The sequence below is a fragment of the Mobula birostris genome, chromosome 2 (assembly GCF_030028105.1).
Source record: "Mobula birostris isolate sMobBir1 chromosome 2, sMobBir1.hap1, whole genome shotgun sequence".
In the NCBI taxonomy this organism is placed as follows: domain Eukaryota; kingdom Metazoa; phylum Chordata; class Chondrichthyes; order Myliobatiformes; family Myliobatidae; genus Mobula; species Mobula birostris.
Genome location: NC_092371.1, coordinates 59317378 through 59335304, shown reverse-complemented (window position 1 = coordinate 59335304; position 17927 = coordinate 59317378). Strand labels below are relative to the sequence as shown.

Sequence of the window (17927 nt, the reverse complement as noted above, 5' to 3'; positions counted from 1 at the left end):
AATCACATATAATGCATTAATTGTCATAGTGGTTCAGAAAGAGAGGACATCCAATAAACAGTTCACAGGAGTTCCATTATTTATTGGTCATAGTTACATTCAATGCCTCACAGTGCAGTGCTAGTTTGTGAATGATCTGAATTTCAAATGATGCTTGTTGCACAGCCCAGCACCAAGTGATAAGATCTCCCGGGAATTAACATGTCTGAAGTCTTAGAGATGAAATGGACTGCATTTTACTTTTGATATAAATGCACATGTTGTCATAACAGATGTGGAGAAATACAAATGTAACATAAAATAACATTTTTTGGTATATTTTTATTTATCCATAACAATGCCATGTGAATTATTTTTATATAATTTTCTAGGAATAATTATGAACTCTCTGAGTTGTTACACAGTTAGTTCATAAAGAAGCACAATACCTATGTTATACCACCAATTATTGAAATCTCATGCTTATTTTAATAAGAACTTATCATCCATTATTCAGCAAAAACAACCTGCATTTAGTACAGTAAAATGTCCCAAGCCACTTCACAAGAGCATAATCAAGCAGAATTTGCACCACATAAGGCGATACTGGAACAGATATTAGAGCCATACATTTCAGAGAGGTAAAAAAGGAGAGAGGCGAAGATGCTTATGGACAGTATTCCAGAGTTTTGGGCCTTAGCAGCCTAACAGTATGGCTGTTAGTGGTGAGGTGATTAAATTGTGGGACTAGAGAAACACAGTTATCTTATGAGATTGTTGTGTTGGCATGTATGATTAGAATTAAAAACATAAGTGAATGTTTTAAAATAAAGCATTGTAAGTTAGCAAGTAGCACACACAAAATTTTGGGGTTAGCAAATGCAGAGATAATGGGTAAATAGAGCAAAAATGAGCAATGGTGTTTTGACAAAAAGCAAGAAGGCACCAAGAATGCTTAGGACTAGAAAGATAAGGATGAAAGCTATTGACGGATTCAGGAGATCAGGAAATGAGATAGCTGTGCTTCATAAATGGCATGTTTTACTATCTATGGAACAAGCTGAATGAGACCATATTAGAGCACTTATAAAACCAATGCTGATAAAAAATACCCCACCTGCATTAATATTTTAAATAGCTTTACACAATTTGTTGAATGTTTCCAAATAGGAGTTTGAAAGTAGATCATAGTTCACATTTGCATTTGTACACAATCCTACCAAAATACCTTAATCTTTACCTTGTAGGGTTTGGCTTGGTTCAGAGGATTATTTTTCCATCCCAGAACCTTTGCTCAAACTCATTCTAAACTAAGGTTATGGGTCATTAAAACTGAGTGTGCTTATTCTGATGTGTGAGCAGGTGAATAGTACCAGGGGGAGATGGTGTAATTGTATCAAAAGCTCCAGAGGGATCGGGAGAGACAGGGAGAAAATATACACCAAGGTCACAGACAATAACATTTGTGACCTTAGCTGTCATCCCACTAGTACTCCGGACAGAAAAATAAGATGGATTCAAACAGAAATTATCAGAGCTGGCATCTCCTAGTTCCATTACAGACCTTGGAAAAGAAAGGGGGATGGAAGGTTGTGGAAAAGTTAATGTGAACAGAGCATTTCATATTCTGGAAAAAGTATTGAAAGGCATCAGTACAGATGCTAGTAGTTTTCAAAGGAGAAAGGACAATATCTGTTTGATATTGTGAGGTTCTTCACCTGCTACATTATTCATCCAGTATAGTGCCAGGTAAATAAGGAGTGTTGGCAGAGTCAAGGTGGAAGGGAATCTTTAGAATAAAATAATCTTGAAGATGGCACAGAGGAAATGAATGAGAGGCAGGGATTCATGCTGAGGGAGAAAGGGAGCTACAGATGAATAAGCATAGTAAAGAAAAATAAGGAGGAACATCAAAGACAGTTGATAGTTTGCAGACAATATTTGATCTAGTCACTTTGATTGGGTGGTCTGTATGTAGGATTGGGTATTCCAACCTCAGCTTGATTGGATAGCTGGATATAGGAGGGAAGGGATTTCAAGAAGTGATTACTGGAGTTTCACAGGCAGGGGTTCCCAACCTGGGGTCCACAGACCCCTTAGTTACTGATAAGGGTCCACAGCATAAAGTTTGGCAACTCCTGTTGTAGGGAACTTTTGACCATTATCTAAGGGAGGAGGGATAAATCGTCTAGATTTTTTTAGCAAACATTTTACTAATAAAATAAAACTCTAATTTAGTGAATTCTAGTATAATATAATGAAAATTTTTTTAAACACTCCTGCCATTCTCTAGATGAAAGGTCCTATTCGGGTGAATGGTAATGATCCCATGACATTTTTGAAGAATAGCAGCACCTTTGTCTGGGATTTGGAACAAAACTACAACCATTGCTGGCAATACTTGTAACACCATTGGGAGGGTAAAATAAGTGGTAAGTCTGGTGTTTGACATAAACCACCAACTTATTTTTAAATTGGGTGGTGTACATGGCTTGGTCATCTTGCTATTGCTTGTTCTACACCCTTCTCAAATGAGAATTCACTCTCGTAGTTGTAAATGTGATTTGAGAAGTTTCAGTGCTGTTATGATATAGTCTAGTTTCCTTGTTTAACTCCTTACTTTCTGTGCATCATTATCAATACTTTAATTCACATTCTTGTGAGGAAAAAAGGCTTCAATGAATTTTATTCTGTTTTATACTTAAAGTTATGATGAATTGGTATGATTCATGTCTTAATTCTAAGAACACTTTGTCATTAAACAATTACTGTGTTATTTTGTATGGCATTTGGAAATCTCTGCTTGTCTTTTTATGTGATATAAGTTATCCTGGCAAACACCCTACCCCCTTTGACAAATTAGAAACTCAGTTTATTTGAGACAGTTATGGATAATTTATCTGTGATAATTCAAATCATTTGCACACCCAAATGATATGAGCAATTCAGGCATTGAGGATAGGAAGCCTCACAGGACTTTCCATTCATTAAAGTTAATGGATGGTAAATTAGGAATTGTCTGCTGAGCTCTATACTAAAATTCCTGATTTCTGTTTATGTCAGGTAACCACCTGTGCCAATAATACACTTTCCTAAAAAGTATCCCTCTGACTTCTAATTTGAATTCTGTTTAGTGCTATCACCATGTCCATGTTGACATAAAAGGGGCTACTCTAGAAAAAAAATGAATAATTAGATTTTGCATTTATATACTGCTTCTCCAGCAAGAGAACTTTTTAGAAAACGTTATCAAAGAAAAGTTGGACTCCGAGAAGGAGCAAATGGAACTTTGGTGTGAGAAAGCTATGATCAAAGAAAATGTTAGACTTTTAGGGTATAAATGTTTCAGGAGAATGAGAGCACTAATCTTCATTTTCAAGGTATATCACCAATGATGCTGTTCTTGGAAATTGTGCCTAGGTGATAAACCCTGAGTATCTGTCCATATTCTGAAGGCTGGGCCACTTGTCAAAATTGCCTACATGAAATAACATCAGCGGTGACTAGCTCTACCAAAAAGAATCAAATGAGGAACGCAGCAATCTCATATGCCAAAGTCAACTGATCCACCATGTAAATAGCAACCTCGTGTCAGCCAACATTATTTAAGGTTTAGAATCTGGGTAGGCAAAGAGAACAAAATATCTTAGCTACCACTTGCTTTGAATCAATCGCATGCAGTGAAACAATACTGCTTTTAACTATAAATATAGCAAATCCACGTGCCACGAACAAAGAAGGAAGAACATTTGACTTCTCAATAAATAAAGAGATTGCATTTGCATTCTCAGAATTAATTATTCCATATCCTCAAATATTGGTTCACCTAAAATCCACATTTAGTCCAAACTCTCCAATTTACATTTCCACAGGAAATGTTCTTGTGTAAAGTAAACATATCCACTCTAATACACACAATATTTAATAATTATATATATGTGAGCTCTTAATTCTATTTTTGGAGAATACACTATGCAACATGCCATTGCCAAGGTGCAAGTAATTAAGCTCACTGACATTTGTGATCTGGAAATATATTTCCTCTGTGAAACACCCCGATTTTCTCGGCTGTGTAAGTCTTGGGAGGACAATCACCGGCCCCGCCAAACTTGTGAGACTGAGGCGCGAGCCCACCCCAAAACCCTTGTTTGTGTAATTCGCTAGCCTGTTATAAATTAATGCCACGAAATAACAGACAGTAAATGCATACTGTCAAAGGAATTATATTTATGAATCTTAACTGAAGAGTTAGTAAAGAATAACAAAAAGAAAAGGGCCCGTTCTAATTAAATAGTCAAACGCGCTCAAGTTGGAGCTCATCTTGAACTTCTCTGGCACTCACGCACTGGGCCCTCGGTCAGTGGAAAGCCAACAACATCGCTTGCAATCCATCTCGAACAAACGGGTCTCCCAGCGGATCGTTTCCTACAACCGGTTCTGCCCAGCGTCTTCTCTTTTTATCTCCTCTCGAACAAGAGCTCCAAGCCCAACCTTAGTGTCCCTCACCAGAGAAACCACCCCTTAATCGGACCATCCTAATTAGATGACACACATTTCTCCTCTCTTATCTTCAACAGTAACCCAAACAGCAGAAAGCAAGCAGCTCGCGCAGAACAGCACAAAATGAAATACATACAGCATAACAGTAAAAAAATATGAACTAGGGCATTACATATGGTGTATATGGTATAATATGTAACAAGTGTTTACCACATTCATACAGAGAATGACAAAAACATAAGAACAATTACAAGTCCATAAGACACAATAATATTGTTCAATTGCTTTATGATTGATTTCTGAGACTTGGGATTTGATTACTTTCCAAAAGCATTTTCATAGCTTTCTTATACGATTAATTGTAGGTGTGTTCTGTGATGGTTCATTACAACTACCCTCAACCGCTTTGCAATGCCAACATCATCTCCTAACCTTCAGCATGTGTTTAGTATATAATACTTGTTCATTTTAAAAAATGCTGAAAATTTGTCAAGAAATAATTTCCACGTGAACATAAGGCATACTATATTTAAACGCGTAATTAAGAATGACCAAATACATGGGCTTTTAATTGACAGGAAATGAAAATAACAATGATTATGCCATGTTAGTGAGCCAATAAAATCAGTATCAAGATCGCTATCTAAACTTGAAAATCTTGAGAAACCGGACATCGTATAATTGGAAATACAGTGATACAGTCGCTGGTGATGTGTTTAGCACTTGGGATCCAGCCCAATCTCGCCCCCTTCGGCTGTTGAGTTGTTTTCTGGGGAGTGACGGGCATATCGTTCCAGCAACTTCACGTTCCGAAACAAATTCTGTGACCGAACCATACTGGATCTGTGGATTTGCGCTCAACCGAATATTACTGCAGTGCAACCATGGCAACAGATGAACGGCAGCTCCAGGTTAGTTGGCTATTTACCAAGAGAAGTAAATTCCCGACTGGCTGTTCAATGTGAACATATGGTTTATCACTAACCTGTTGTTTCAACCTGCTTTATAATGTTTTACAAGTATGAATGCGCCACTTCGGAGCAAAGACAAAGTATTTGTGTTTCTTTTATCCAGCTGTCATTTTGGAACTTCTATCCAGTCATCCCCCTAAATTTGGAATAAACTGGATAGTCCAATTCACTACTTACCTGCAAAGGTATTGTACTGAAAACTCTCTTTGACATTTCTAAGTGCGCCAATCAAAGAATGTGCCGAGAAAACGAAGGTTAACAAACATTATTTTCAATAATTAGGCGCAGAATTCAAGAAGTAAATCTCTTTTAGGACGAAAACAAATTTAGCAGTTGGGTTCAGGTTTCAAGGCGGGAACTTGAATAGTTAGCAATAGCGCAATATCGAAATAATTATTCTGCGTTTCGTGGTGGTCTGTTTGTAACAGGGTTTTGTTTTCTCCTGTGTATTTCTACACAGTTCTACAATTAAAAGGAACGTTCAAAGAGTAAACATTCTATCTCATTAGTTTTACTTTAATTTGAATATATTAATTTCGAATGTAGTAATTACGTTTAGACTCGTTTCTTCGTAATATGTGCTCATGAAAAGAAATTTCTACGCCTCATATGAATCAAATAGTAGGCACATGGCTGCTTTGTGTAATATGCTAAATTAAAACGTTCAACATATCTCAGTGCACCAGCATAGCTATTGGATAACTAAGAAAAAAGGTCTTTGAAGATCAAAACCTCAAACCCAGGATAAGACTGGAGACCTGCTGAGCATTAATGATTTCTGCCCTCCATGTGCTTCTGCGACTTGATGTACAGTACCTACAGCATGCACAAGGCATTGAAGAGATATCACCTCTGCCGAGTTCCCCAAATCAACTGGAAGAATTAGTGAACCAATGTCAGTGTCTTCCCCCAGGCTAACATCCCAAGTATGGAGGCCTTAATGACATTTAATTAGCTCTTTTGAGCAGCCTCTATCTTTGACGTGCTCAACACAGTTTAGAGCTATCATGGGAAAAGATAATGAAGTGGGTACAGAAAAATATTCAAAGGTGTTCTCAAAGCCTCCTTGACTTCCTCACTGACCGATGACTGCTTTAAATAGAGAAGAAACAGTTGGGCTGAAATGGAGGATCTCAAATCCATTGAATGGGCACACATGAAAGCACATCATTAATGGCAGAAGGAGCATAATACTTCATAAACTATCCATCTACCCATGCTGCCAGTCACTCTTTGTGGTGATCTGCAGATCCGAGGTTGTATTCTTTGGTCATCTCAGCACATGTTCTCAATCCCACAGGACCATCTAAGACAAAAGTGTCATATATATATTCAGCATACTAAAATGATCTTGGTAATAAACTTCCACGTCAACTTAATCTAGTTTATTTTTTAATCCATGCCAGTGAGAAATTAAAATGGATACTAACCGATGCTTATAGACAGTTGTAAAGTCAGTGTACTGGTGTATGAAAATCAATAAAGTGCAATTACTGCACTCTGAAGCAAAGACAGGGAATTCAGGAGTAAAAAAGGACAAACTGCTGGAAGAGGTTGGTGGGATAAGCAGCTATGGAGGGAAGGAGATTGCTGTTTTGGATCAAGACTCTATCTCAGGACTGAGTGTGAAGAGGGAAGAAAGGCCAGTATATTGAATGAGAGGAAGGGGTGATAGATACAACACCATGAGAGGAGATGATGGGCATATGGCACCAGGTGGGGGAGAAGGAGAAATGCAGAGAGAAAGGTAAGAACATTTCCTCTGTTTCACACACATCATCTCTCACACCACTCCCTCCCCACACATGATAGAGATAGTGTTCCCCAGTCCTCACTAGCTTCTGCATCCTTCGGCAATTCTACCAACTCCAACAGAAACCCACCACTGTTGACACCTTCCCTTTCTCCACTAGCTTTTTTGCTTTCCACTGGGCTCACTCTCTCTGTGATTCTCTGGTCCATTCATCCCTTCCATCCACTGCTCCTCACCCCCTGGAACTTTCTCCCTGCAAAACTTGTTCCTACTCCTTCCTCACCACCGTCCAGGGAGCTAAACAGCCCTTCACAGTGAGGCAGAGATTCACGCATATTTTCCAACCTGATCTATTGCATTTAGTACTTGTGATGTGGCCTCCTCCACATTGGGGAGTGGAATAAAAATGTGAACCAAGGGAGACAAAATCTTGCAGTGGGAAAGGAACACAGGGGCTGTGGATTGCCTTAAATAGAAAAATGCAATGTTTATGTCTTCCATGGGCTTTGGTCCTTTCCTAATAGCTTCCCCCTTCTCCAGCCCTGTATCTCTCTCCAATCCAATTCCCAGCTCTTTATTTCACCCCTCTCCCCTCCCAGTTTCACCTATCACCTGTGTTCTTCCCCACCCCACCTTCTAGCTCTGACTCCTCAACTTTTTCCTCTCCAGTCCTGATTAAGGGTCTCAGCCCAAAACACCGACTGTACTGTTTTCCATAGATGCTGCATGGCCAGCTGAGTTCCTCTAGCACTTTGTGCATGTTGTTTGGATTTGCAGTATCCTCAGAATTTTTCTTGTTTGTCAATGTTTATGTCATATGGTTGGGGTATATGAGTTATTGTTATTCTGGATTGTTTGTGGTCTCTCCAGGACAGTGGACAAGTTCAAAGACAGGCAGGTTGGTGTGGAATGGAGGAGGACAGTTGAAACAACTTATGACTATCTCCCCCTGTCAGAGATCCACAAAAGGGTCAGGTGTAGCCCATATCAGGGAGGAAATTAGTGTTAAACGTAATAAAATTGACAAATTCCACACAAGAACAGAAAGCAACACCAGCACAGTCACAATGTAGCAGAGAAGGAACTGGGGAAGGGTTCAAGTGTAGATCACCCAAAAGCACTCACATCAACTGTAATGAAGTGCTTTGAGAGTTTGGTTATGGCTAGAGTTAACCCCCGCCTCAGCAAAGAGCTGGACCTGCTGCAGTTTGCCTACCACCACAAAAGATCTACAGCAGGTACAAACTCACTGGTTGCATTACAGCCTGGTATGGAAACTCCAATGAACAGGATCGCAAAAAGCAGCTCCATCACAGGCACAACCCTCCCATCAAGGACATAAGATCTTCAGGAAGCAGTGCATCAAGAAGGTGGCATCCATCACTAAGGATCCTCAACACCTGAGACATGCCCTCTTCTCATTGCTACCATTGGGGAAAAGATACTGGAGCCTGAAGGTCCAAACTCAGTAATTTAGGAGCAGCTTTTTCCCCTCTGTGATCAAATTTCTGAATAAACCATAAACCAATGAACACTGCCTCATTATTCCCAATTATTGCAGTTTATTTATTTTTGTAAGTTATAATTTCATATCTAGCATTCTACTCCTGAGGCAGTGCAACAAATTTCCTTTCATATAAGTCACATAAATTTGATCCTGATTCGGAACAAGGAGTGTTCAAGGATCATTCTGGGAATGAAAGGGTTATCATACGAGGAATGTTTTTAGGCTCTGAGTCTGTACTCACTGAAATTTAGAAGGATGGGGGCGGGGGGGGGGGAATCTCATTGAAACCTTTCAAATGTTGAAAGGCCTAGACAGAGTCGATGTGGAAAGGATGTTTCCCATGTGGGGGAGTCTAGGACAAGAGTGCACAACCTCAGGATAGAGGGGCATCCATTTAAAACAGAGATGCGGAGAAATTTCTTTAGCTAGAGGTTGGTGAATTTGTGGAATTTGTTACCACAGGCAGCTGTGGAGGCCAGGTTGTTGGGTGTATTTAAGGTAGAGTTTGATAGGTTCTTAATTGGACATGGCATCAAAGGTTACGGGGAGAAGGCCAGGGAGTGGGGCTGAGGAGAGGAGAAAAAGATCAGCCATGATTGAATGGCAAAGCAGACTCAATAGGCCAAATGTCCTAATTCTGCTCTTATGTTTTATGGTCTTATATAGCTAACAAAAAGAAAGACATAGCTAGGGCCCATGCAAGTGTTCACAGTTACACATCTGAATTGTGGAAAATTGGTGGGATCAAAAGAGAAGCTGTTGAGGGTACAAACAAGTTCTGCCAGGCAACTGAGGGTGTTAGTGGATGAGATATGGTTGATTTTTTGCTCCAGAAATGAGGGCCCGAAGCCCTTCCGGATGGGGGATGGAGGTGTATCCAGAAAGAAGGAGAGGGCCCTAAAACCTTCCTGGTGGGTCCAGCTCAGAAGCCAAATCAAAATCGGGGTTATTATCACTGACATTATGCCCTGAAATTTGTTGTTTTGTGGCAACTGTACAATGCAAGATATAAAGAATTACTCTAAGCTATAATAAAAAGTAAATAGTGCAAAATAGAATAGTGAGACAGTATTCATGAAATTTGATGGAAGAGGGAGAGAAGCTGTTCCTAAAAGACTGAGTGTGGGCCTTCAGGTCTCCTGTATCTCCTCCCTAATCACAGTAATGTGCAAAGGCCATGTCCCCAGTGTTGAGGGTCCTTAATGATGAATGCTGTCTTCTTGAGGTACTGCCTTTTGAAGATGTCTTTGATAGTGGTGTCATCTCATTCCACCTACTCATCATGTACTTACCTATTCACCAAGGTTCCTGTTCCCTTTGGTCACTTCCCCTATTCCCCCCCCCATCCATTTGCCCACCATTTTCCCTTATTTTATTCCACCAATCATCTATGAGCCTTTGTTTCTCCCCCACCCTCTAACTTTTTTATTGATTGGCTGTCTTCCCTCTAGCGCCCGGTTAAGAGGCAGGGTTTTAGATACAATATCCCTTTCTCTAGCACAGATGCTGCCTGAGCTGTTTGGGTCCTTCAGCGGCTTGTTTCTATTTTGCTCCTGAGTACAGCAGGTGCAGTCTCTTGTGTCTCCATAGAACCACTTAACCACTTTAAAGGTCAGGCAAGATCTGTGGCGGGGGGAGGAGAACACCTAGCATTTCAGGTAGAAGATTAATCAGAACTGGAGAAGGGCACTCGACGACGTGAAATGTTAATGCCTTGTCACTTTACCTGACCTGCTGAATGTTGTTTTTACTACAAGTTTATGGATATGATTCAGGATTCATTTACCATTAACCTGCTTGGTCAAGTGGACTTCAAATGTAATCTGACAAATGACATTTGCGGAGGAAAAGCCTAAATTATTTATAGTAGGTCCGCCCGTGTCCCAGAGTATCAAAATCCAAAAAAAAAGCTCCATGCGGGTAGCTTTAAATGCAGAAGCTAGGAGAGTTGGAAACCAAGCTAACAGCTGGGTTTTGTTGCAAGCTCCAGAGGTGCGCTGCGCAGGATACCCCGCGCTCCATTCCCAAACCGCGCAGGCGCACGCCGCCGCATTCCTAAATGGGACATCTGGCCGTGACATCATTGATTGGCTGTCACCCGAGAAACTTTTGTCCCTGTGTCCAATCAGGTCACCGGGTGAGAAGAGGAAGAGGAAAGGGGGTTGGACCAAGAATAGAGACCTCTCTGGAGGCGCATTTACAACACTACACCATCACCTAGAACGGCTGAACCGGACCTTACCCAGCCCCAGCCTCCCAGCAAGTGATTTCCAAATTCAGCCCATCCAACCTGCAACAAGCTGCTCTTCCACAATTAGATTCACCGCCTATACCGCACTGACCGTGCCTGGCCATTAGGTTTATTGATCCGGACTATCTATGTAAGCTTCTGTTGCATTATTTTTGGGGGGAGGGGGTAGTGTGAAGAGATCCTCTGCAGAAAGGTACCGAAGTGCTCCCAAACTGACTGAGCTCTTTTCTCTCTCTTTCCTGTTAAAGGGGAATTTTTACGGAGATGTAAAGATTTTGCCCCCTCCTTTCTTCATGGCGAACAAAGCGATCGATTGGGAGAGCGGCGGAGATCGCGACATGTACGGTCACTTTCAGGACTGGTGTCTGAGGACCTACGGGGATTCGGGCAAAACAAAGACGGTCACTCGGAGAAAATACGACCGGATTGTGCAGCTCCTGAGCGGAGTGGAGCTCAGCTCAGTTGATAATGCAAAATTCAAATTTTGGGTGAAATCCAAGGGATTCCAGCTGGGGATGGGCGATCAGAAAAAGGGTGCTGCCGGAAAACCAGCGGTGTACGTACCAGTAAAAACAACGGTTAGTCTCCAGAGTGGGAACATTTATTTACTTATCTGATCAATAAATGTTTTGTCTGTGTGTCTTGAAACAGTTACAGTGCTATGTGCTGGTTTGGGAGGCTTCTATCTGGCACGTAGTTTTGTGTATGGCTGCTTGATTTCGGAACACCTGGTTACCCTTCTGTACATAAAATTAGGTAATGAATGCTCGCTGCAAATACCAGAGTCCTGCATTTGAACTTCGTTCGGCTCCAATCCCCAAATCATTGTTAGATATTCAAGCCACTTCATAGAGTCGCAGATGCAGGTCGCCCAGATAAAGATGAAATCCACAGTCATTCAACTGCAAAATGCTATTGCAAGTTTACACGAGTTTACAAATCGGCCGGTGTGGAACATTAATAGGAAAGGTGAACTTCACGATTCACTTACATCCTATGTTTAAAGAGTGGGAATTTTGCCCACGCAATGTATAAATATAACGGAATCCCAGAGCACATTTGCCATAGGTGGATGTTCCGGAATACCATTCTGCAGCGATGGGCTGTCGTGGTGCCCCCTGGTACACATCAACTGTTTCCTGCTCCCTCTACCCATCAGTCTCTGCTTTTCTTCCTCCTAGTTTATTTTTCTAACGGTCTTTTTTTAAAAAAAATGTGCGTACGTTTCTATTACCATCACCAGTCTCTTCTCCCATATTTACCCCATCGTTGTGTTTATCCAGTGCCATCTTAAACGATGTGGGTTTTTTTTTGGCCAGTCGCCACCACGTCTGACACTCATGCCAGTTGTATCTTCCGTTTTCTTGTACGAATATAGGATGCTTTCATTTTGATTTTTAAATTAATTCCAGAGAAGGATTATTAAAAGTAAACCTTATGGATTTAAAAATGCGATGTATAAGAAAAGTGACATTTACTGCCCTGCCTGATTATTAGTTTCCCTTCCCTTTGGTCGTTTCGCCTTGTTGTCTCCATCCCGACCCTACCCCCTCCCATTTGCTCAGTGCTTCTCACTGACTACTGTAGTCACTAATTAGCTTGCATTAGCACTCCCCTGACCAGGTAAATTGCACTTGGATGAGCAGTGCCAAGCACCACGCTCTCTGGTTCATTATAATTAGCTAAATGAGCCAGTCCTGGCAGAGGAGAGCAGCGGAAACCAGAAAGGCGCCTGGGACGAAATCGGATTAATAAGGGAAATTGGGAACCTGTTTTACTGGAATTTTCTTTTGTGTGTATGTGGAGAGAACGCTGGCACATAATGGATTTATGCGATGTAGATTATTTAGCGCTAACCTTTTTGGTTTTTCCAAGAGCAATAAGGAAAGAGGTCAAATTTAGATAAGTGTGGAAGTCAGGCTGTGATACATTGGGTGTACTTCGTCGCCAGGCAACAAGCTCTGCGTCCCAGCTCCTAATTCTGTGCTGGAGGACGAGTGCGTATTGTCAGTGCTCAGCGCTTTTTCTACTGAAGACTCTTAGTTAAATTTTACTTCCTTCCAAATATTAACGCTAGCCATTTATACATAATTTTAAATATTAACAGTAAAGTTGAATTGTGCATAAAATATCGTTGTCATATTTTACAAGATCTTTAGATTAATGCACTAATTTCACTTTGGTTGATCGCTGTCAGATAAATTTTGGGAACCTTTGTTCATTAAATAGATTAATAATCTCAATACTTGAAAACTTGTCACAAATGTTTTCGCGTTGGCAGGTTTATTGCATTGAATTCTATTTTGAGGCAAAATTGAGTCGCAGGGGACGGCACTGGAATGGTGTTCTCTCAATTGGACGGATGTTTTTTTTTGGGGGGGTGTTGCTAGAATATTTTCCTGATGGGAGAGGGGAGTGGTGACACAAACCCACACCACTCGGGTATCTGATCAGGACTTTAACAGGTATCTAGCTGTTTTACATTACTGTACCGTTAGTGTCCTATTAAGTTTTGTTGTAAATATAAAACAGGAATGATTTACAATTATTGAATGTTACGAACTTGTATTAGCTGCTAAATTGACTAGTTTGTTTTGGTGAGCCTAGTGATTTCGTGTTTGATTATGACTGTCAGTTTATACTGACTACATTGTTAATTTCTTTGTGAGACTGGGCGAGCTGAATCTTATCGCCAATTAAGGTCCGGTTACCAGCAGCCAATAAATTGGTGATCCAAGTTATTCAGAAATAGAACTCTCCAATTTCATTCGCTTGAAATTTGAAAACACGTGGCCCTAATCAGGCCACGTCCACACCAACCAGTTCATTTTAAGTGATCGTTGTACATTTATTGTTTAAATGCAATTGGTTTGTTTATTATTTTGTAACAATATTAAATTAAGTAAAATTGTATCTGTAACCTAACCTTGTTTTAGGCGTCCCCTTTCGTTGACCGTAATCTTTACTAAATGCCCAGTTCAGTTTAAATTGAAGAAGCTCATTGCTATGAATCGTGGTATTTAGAAATGTAATTGTTTCAATATAAAAGGCCAGATTGCGTACAATATACAGACCAATACAGAGTGTTGGCAGAATTCTGAGTGCCTACATATTGTAAATTGCGTTCTTACACCTTTAAATACCTGACCGATCATATTTTAAATGCATTTATGAAACCATAACTCTGAGCTGTCCCTTACACAGCTTCAGAGCACATGCTGTGGGATTAGAGCTCGCCTACCAGGATCCTACTTCTCATCTAGACACTGGCGTTACCATAGTGACACTCATTACCTGTCTCCCTACCAGAGTGGACCCAGGCACTCAGCTCCATTCGCCTTTTCAGTTATTAACTTTAATGGGAGCCCTCCCCACCCAGCACGGTCATGGCTTTTCACAACGCTCTGTTTTACAGCTGTGCTCAGGACAGAGGCCCGACATGAGGCTAATTAAACAAATACGGAGGAGATACAACCACCTTAATCTCCCGGCGGTACACAATTGGTTGCTCACAACTACTTGGAGTCCGCGAGAGATTTCATTTCTCTGCTATACTCCCCAACCTTACCTCCTCCTATATATATATATATATTTATAAACATTCTGTTTTTAAAAAAAAACAGTGACAGCACAGGCAGGAAAAAAAAGCCCAAACCAACACTGGTATATTTATAACCGGACGCTCCAAACTTCCCCGCCTCGAGTGAACCGCGTTGTGTTTTTTTTGCCTAATAGATGGTATGGAATAGACAGAAGACACAACTTCAATCTGACACTGCGGTTCCTCCCCACCAGCCTGCTGTGAAATTGAATTTGCCAGTTTAATATTTGCAGACAGGACCCGGTCTTAATTTTTTTTTAAAAAGCAACACAACAGATCATCGTAGCACAGGAAACTTTTTTTTTAAAGTACCCAGAAAAATGTGTTACGAAATAGGGCGATATTTCGGGTCTGAGTCCCTTTCTGTTGCGCTTTTCTTGAGTTGTTCTGTCTGCACAGCTGATCAGGCACGTACAGAGGGGAATTAAATGTGTTGACTAAGAAACTAAGTTTTTTGACCGCTAAGATTTAAATAATAAAGAATTTGAAGAAAGAGGAAGGAGTTTCGGCCCATTAAATCCTGTCATTATTGCCCTTAAATATCTTGCAAACTCTTAGTATTTTTACACCCATGCGCTGTAAAGTTCATTCTTAATTACATTAACTCTGTCTTCAGCAAGATAAATATTGAACGCTGGAGAAACCCACTATTTAGAATAGCATTATAAAATATGCGTTCAGAATGTCAGCGAGCGCAGGCCAGTCTTCTGTCACTGATTTAGCAGGCAAGTTAATTCATTCAGTTAGGACTATTAAAACATTGAAGAAAACTTGTCATGGAATCGCTGTCAGCATTTGAACTTTAGTGCCAGTGGGAATGTTCGTCTGAAAAACGTAGGCAGTGGTAATTGTATAAATTTAACATTGAGCCTGGAAAGTGATGAAGCACCTAGATAGGCACGTGGATGAACGAAAATGGAGGGAAGGGTTGGATTGATTTTAGAAGATGATGGGCTGAAGGGCCTGCACTGTGTTGGGCTGGACTGTTCTGTGTTCTACAGGAAAGATGAAATGCCTTTTCCTGACTTTTAATGGAACATTATATGAGGCTGAGGACAAAGGTGAAGGGACTGGAACAATGAAATGGCAAGTAAATGGAAGCTGAAGGTCTTGCTTGCAGATTGAATGGAAATGCTTAGTAAAGTAGTCTCAATCTATTTAATAATCTCTCCAAATCAGCAGAGAGTCTAAATTAACAGGAAATATCAAAGACTGAATGCTAAGTTGAAAGAAGTGCAAGTAGCTTGTATGATGTTGCGGAAAGTGTTTGTGGATCGAAGATGCTGCAAAATGAGGATGTGAAAAGATAGTTATTGAATCTGCTGTGCTTGCATGGAAATGTATTAAGGGAAGTTTGGGTGGATGGAAACAGGTTTGGTATTGGGTGATGGAAGTGTAAAGTGGAGCAGTGCAGAGGTAATGGCCCTTTGGAAGGTGGGTGAGGGTGTGAACTGTAGTGGCCCTGCTTCGGAGTTGGCAGACATAGTAGAATATAGTTCATTGAAAAGTGAGAACAAAGAAACACTAATATTTGTCAGCAGTGCACAAGAAGAAGTTTGAGAAAAGGTAATGATTTGGTTGTATTTATCACATTCACCATCGGCCATAGCTAACACTTAAGCTGCGGAAAAAGAAAATTGGTAGTACTGGTATGGAAAATATCAGAATAGATGATGAAAGCCAGGAAAATTGGGAGAATAGAATAAAGTCATTGCATAGTGTTGAGCAGCAAAGAGTATCCAAAGCAAGCTACAGGATTAATGGCTAAATTATTTTTGTTTTGGACATTTCCCTATATTGAAACTTGCTCATTTTCAGTTAGGTTTTGCAGGTTCTGATGCTGCCTATGAAGCCAATGTGAAAACCATAGATTCAGATTCATTTATTTATAACACGTATATTGAAGCATACAGTGTAATGTGTTGTTTGCGTTAACAACCTGGTGATGTGATGGGGACACGTGTGGGCGGACATTCCAGTGCCAACAATGCTTGGCATAACAACACACCAGGCAACATAACAGCAACAGCAAATCAAGCCCCAGTCCTCCCTCAGACAGCTTCCAGCAGACTCGTGGATTCACAGATGGTAGGCTTTGACTCCCCCAATGGACTTGCAGAGAATCACAGACCTCCAGTTCACCTATGACCCCAGGACTCATTGATAACAACAAAGGCAGACACTAAGCCTTGAACTCTAGACTTGCCAATGACCGAACCCCAAACTCCAATCTCACTGACTCACATACCTTTGTGCTTCCTGCCCGCGTGGAAATCTGATTCCAGAATCCACCAACACCTCATTGACTGGAGGGGTGGGGGCACCAGCCCTTGTTAAAGTCGAATCTGAATTAAACTCGGGAGGCCAGCTTCTTATGGTTACAACAGTTTATTGCGCATCCTCCTGCAGGAGTTTGAGACCCAGTTGTCAAAGGGAAGGCATGTAAGTACTGTAAGTATCATCCGACAAGTGGACCCACTTAGTCAGGTTACAGCCATATATTTATACATAGTAAGCCCCATTCATTACTGTTGCAGATGTTATTAGAACTGGTACTCCCACCAAGTCTGTTGGTGCAAAAGTTAGTTACAAATAAGAGGGTTCACTAAATCAAGGTTTTAATTACAGATGGATGTACTGTCCAGTCCTTATCAGTTATTCCCTTTACAAGGCCCTGACTTAATTACAGACGGATGTTCATTCCTGTCCTTATCAGCAAGACCTCCTCTCCTTACTCAAACAAGGGTACTATGTATGATATTATCAACTCTCAGTGTGTCTCTCTGCACACCAAGGAAGAACCAGTATAAGCTTTTTTTTTTGGCTAACTGCTGAGGACAGAGTTTTCTTCAGTTCAAGAATTCCTATTCAGTCCCAATTATTCTTTTAGGCAGAGGTTGTACAGGTTCAAAATGATTTTTTTATATATCCTCAATTCCTCACCCTTGTCCTCCCTGGTCTCCCAGCCCAATAGCTGACCACAGATATCCCACATCCACGTTACTGGCCTTAAAACACAGAGTGGAGGCCTAGACAATGACCTGACCTCTAGTTCCCCATATCCCTCTCCTTAAATCATAACATGAGCTCTAATACCTTCAGTGTCTCCAAAAACATCATCATGAACCTAAAAACACAATTAAAGAAAAAGCAACTAAATCTGAGCCATGGATACCATGGCTTGGAGCCATCTTGACTGGAAGGCAATGGAACATAAGTGGAGCAGGCAGTGACTAGTGTGATGAATAAATGGCTAATTTGTAAGATAGTCAACTCTTTCCACCATTTAGATACAGTATCTGTTGACCCCACTGCATAGCTTTGAGCTTTTCAGCACTACATTAAATGTTCTTTCTACACTTAGA

At 40.7% G+C, this 17927-nt stretch overlaps 1 protein-coding gene across 2 annotated transcripts in view; it reads left to right on the top strand.

The window, feature by feature from the left end:
• The window catches only part of nol4lb (nucleolar protein 4-like b), a 371742-nt gene that overhangs the window by 20486 nt on the left and 333329 nt on the right, over window positions 1-17927 (top strand). The window contains exons 1-2 of one of the 2 annotated variants that reach the window (XM_072241828.1): window positions 10931-11091; window positions 11210-11539. In XM_072241828.1, coding sequence (XP_072097929.1) covers window positions 11255-11539 — 285 coding nt within the window. In that variant the 5' untranslated portion in view covers window positions 10931-11091; window positions 11210-11254. Of the gene's footprint in view, window positions 1-10930; window positions 11092-11209; window positions 11540-17927 lie in introns of those variants that run through there. The other variant, XM_072241820.1, reaches the window with a different exon arrangement.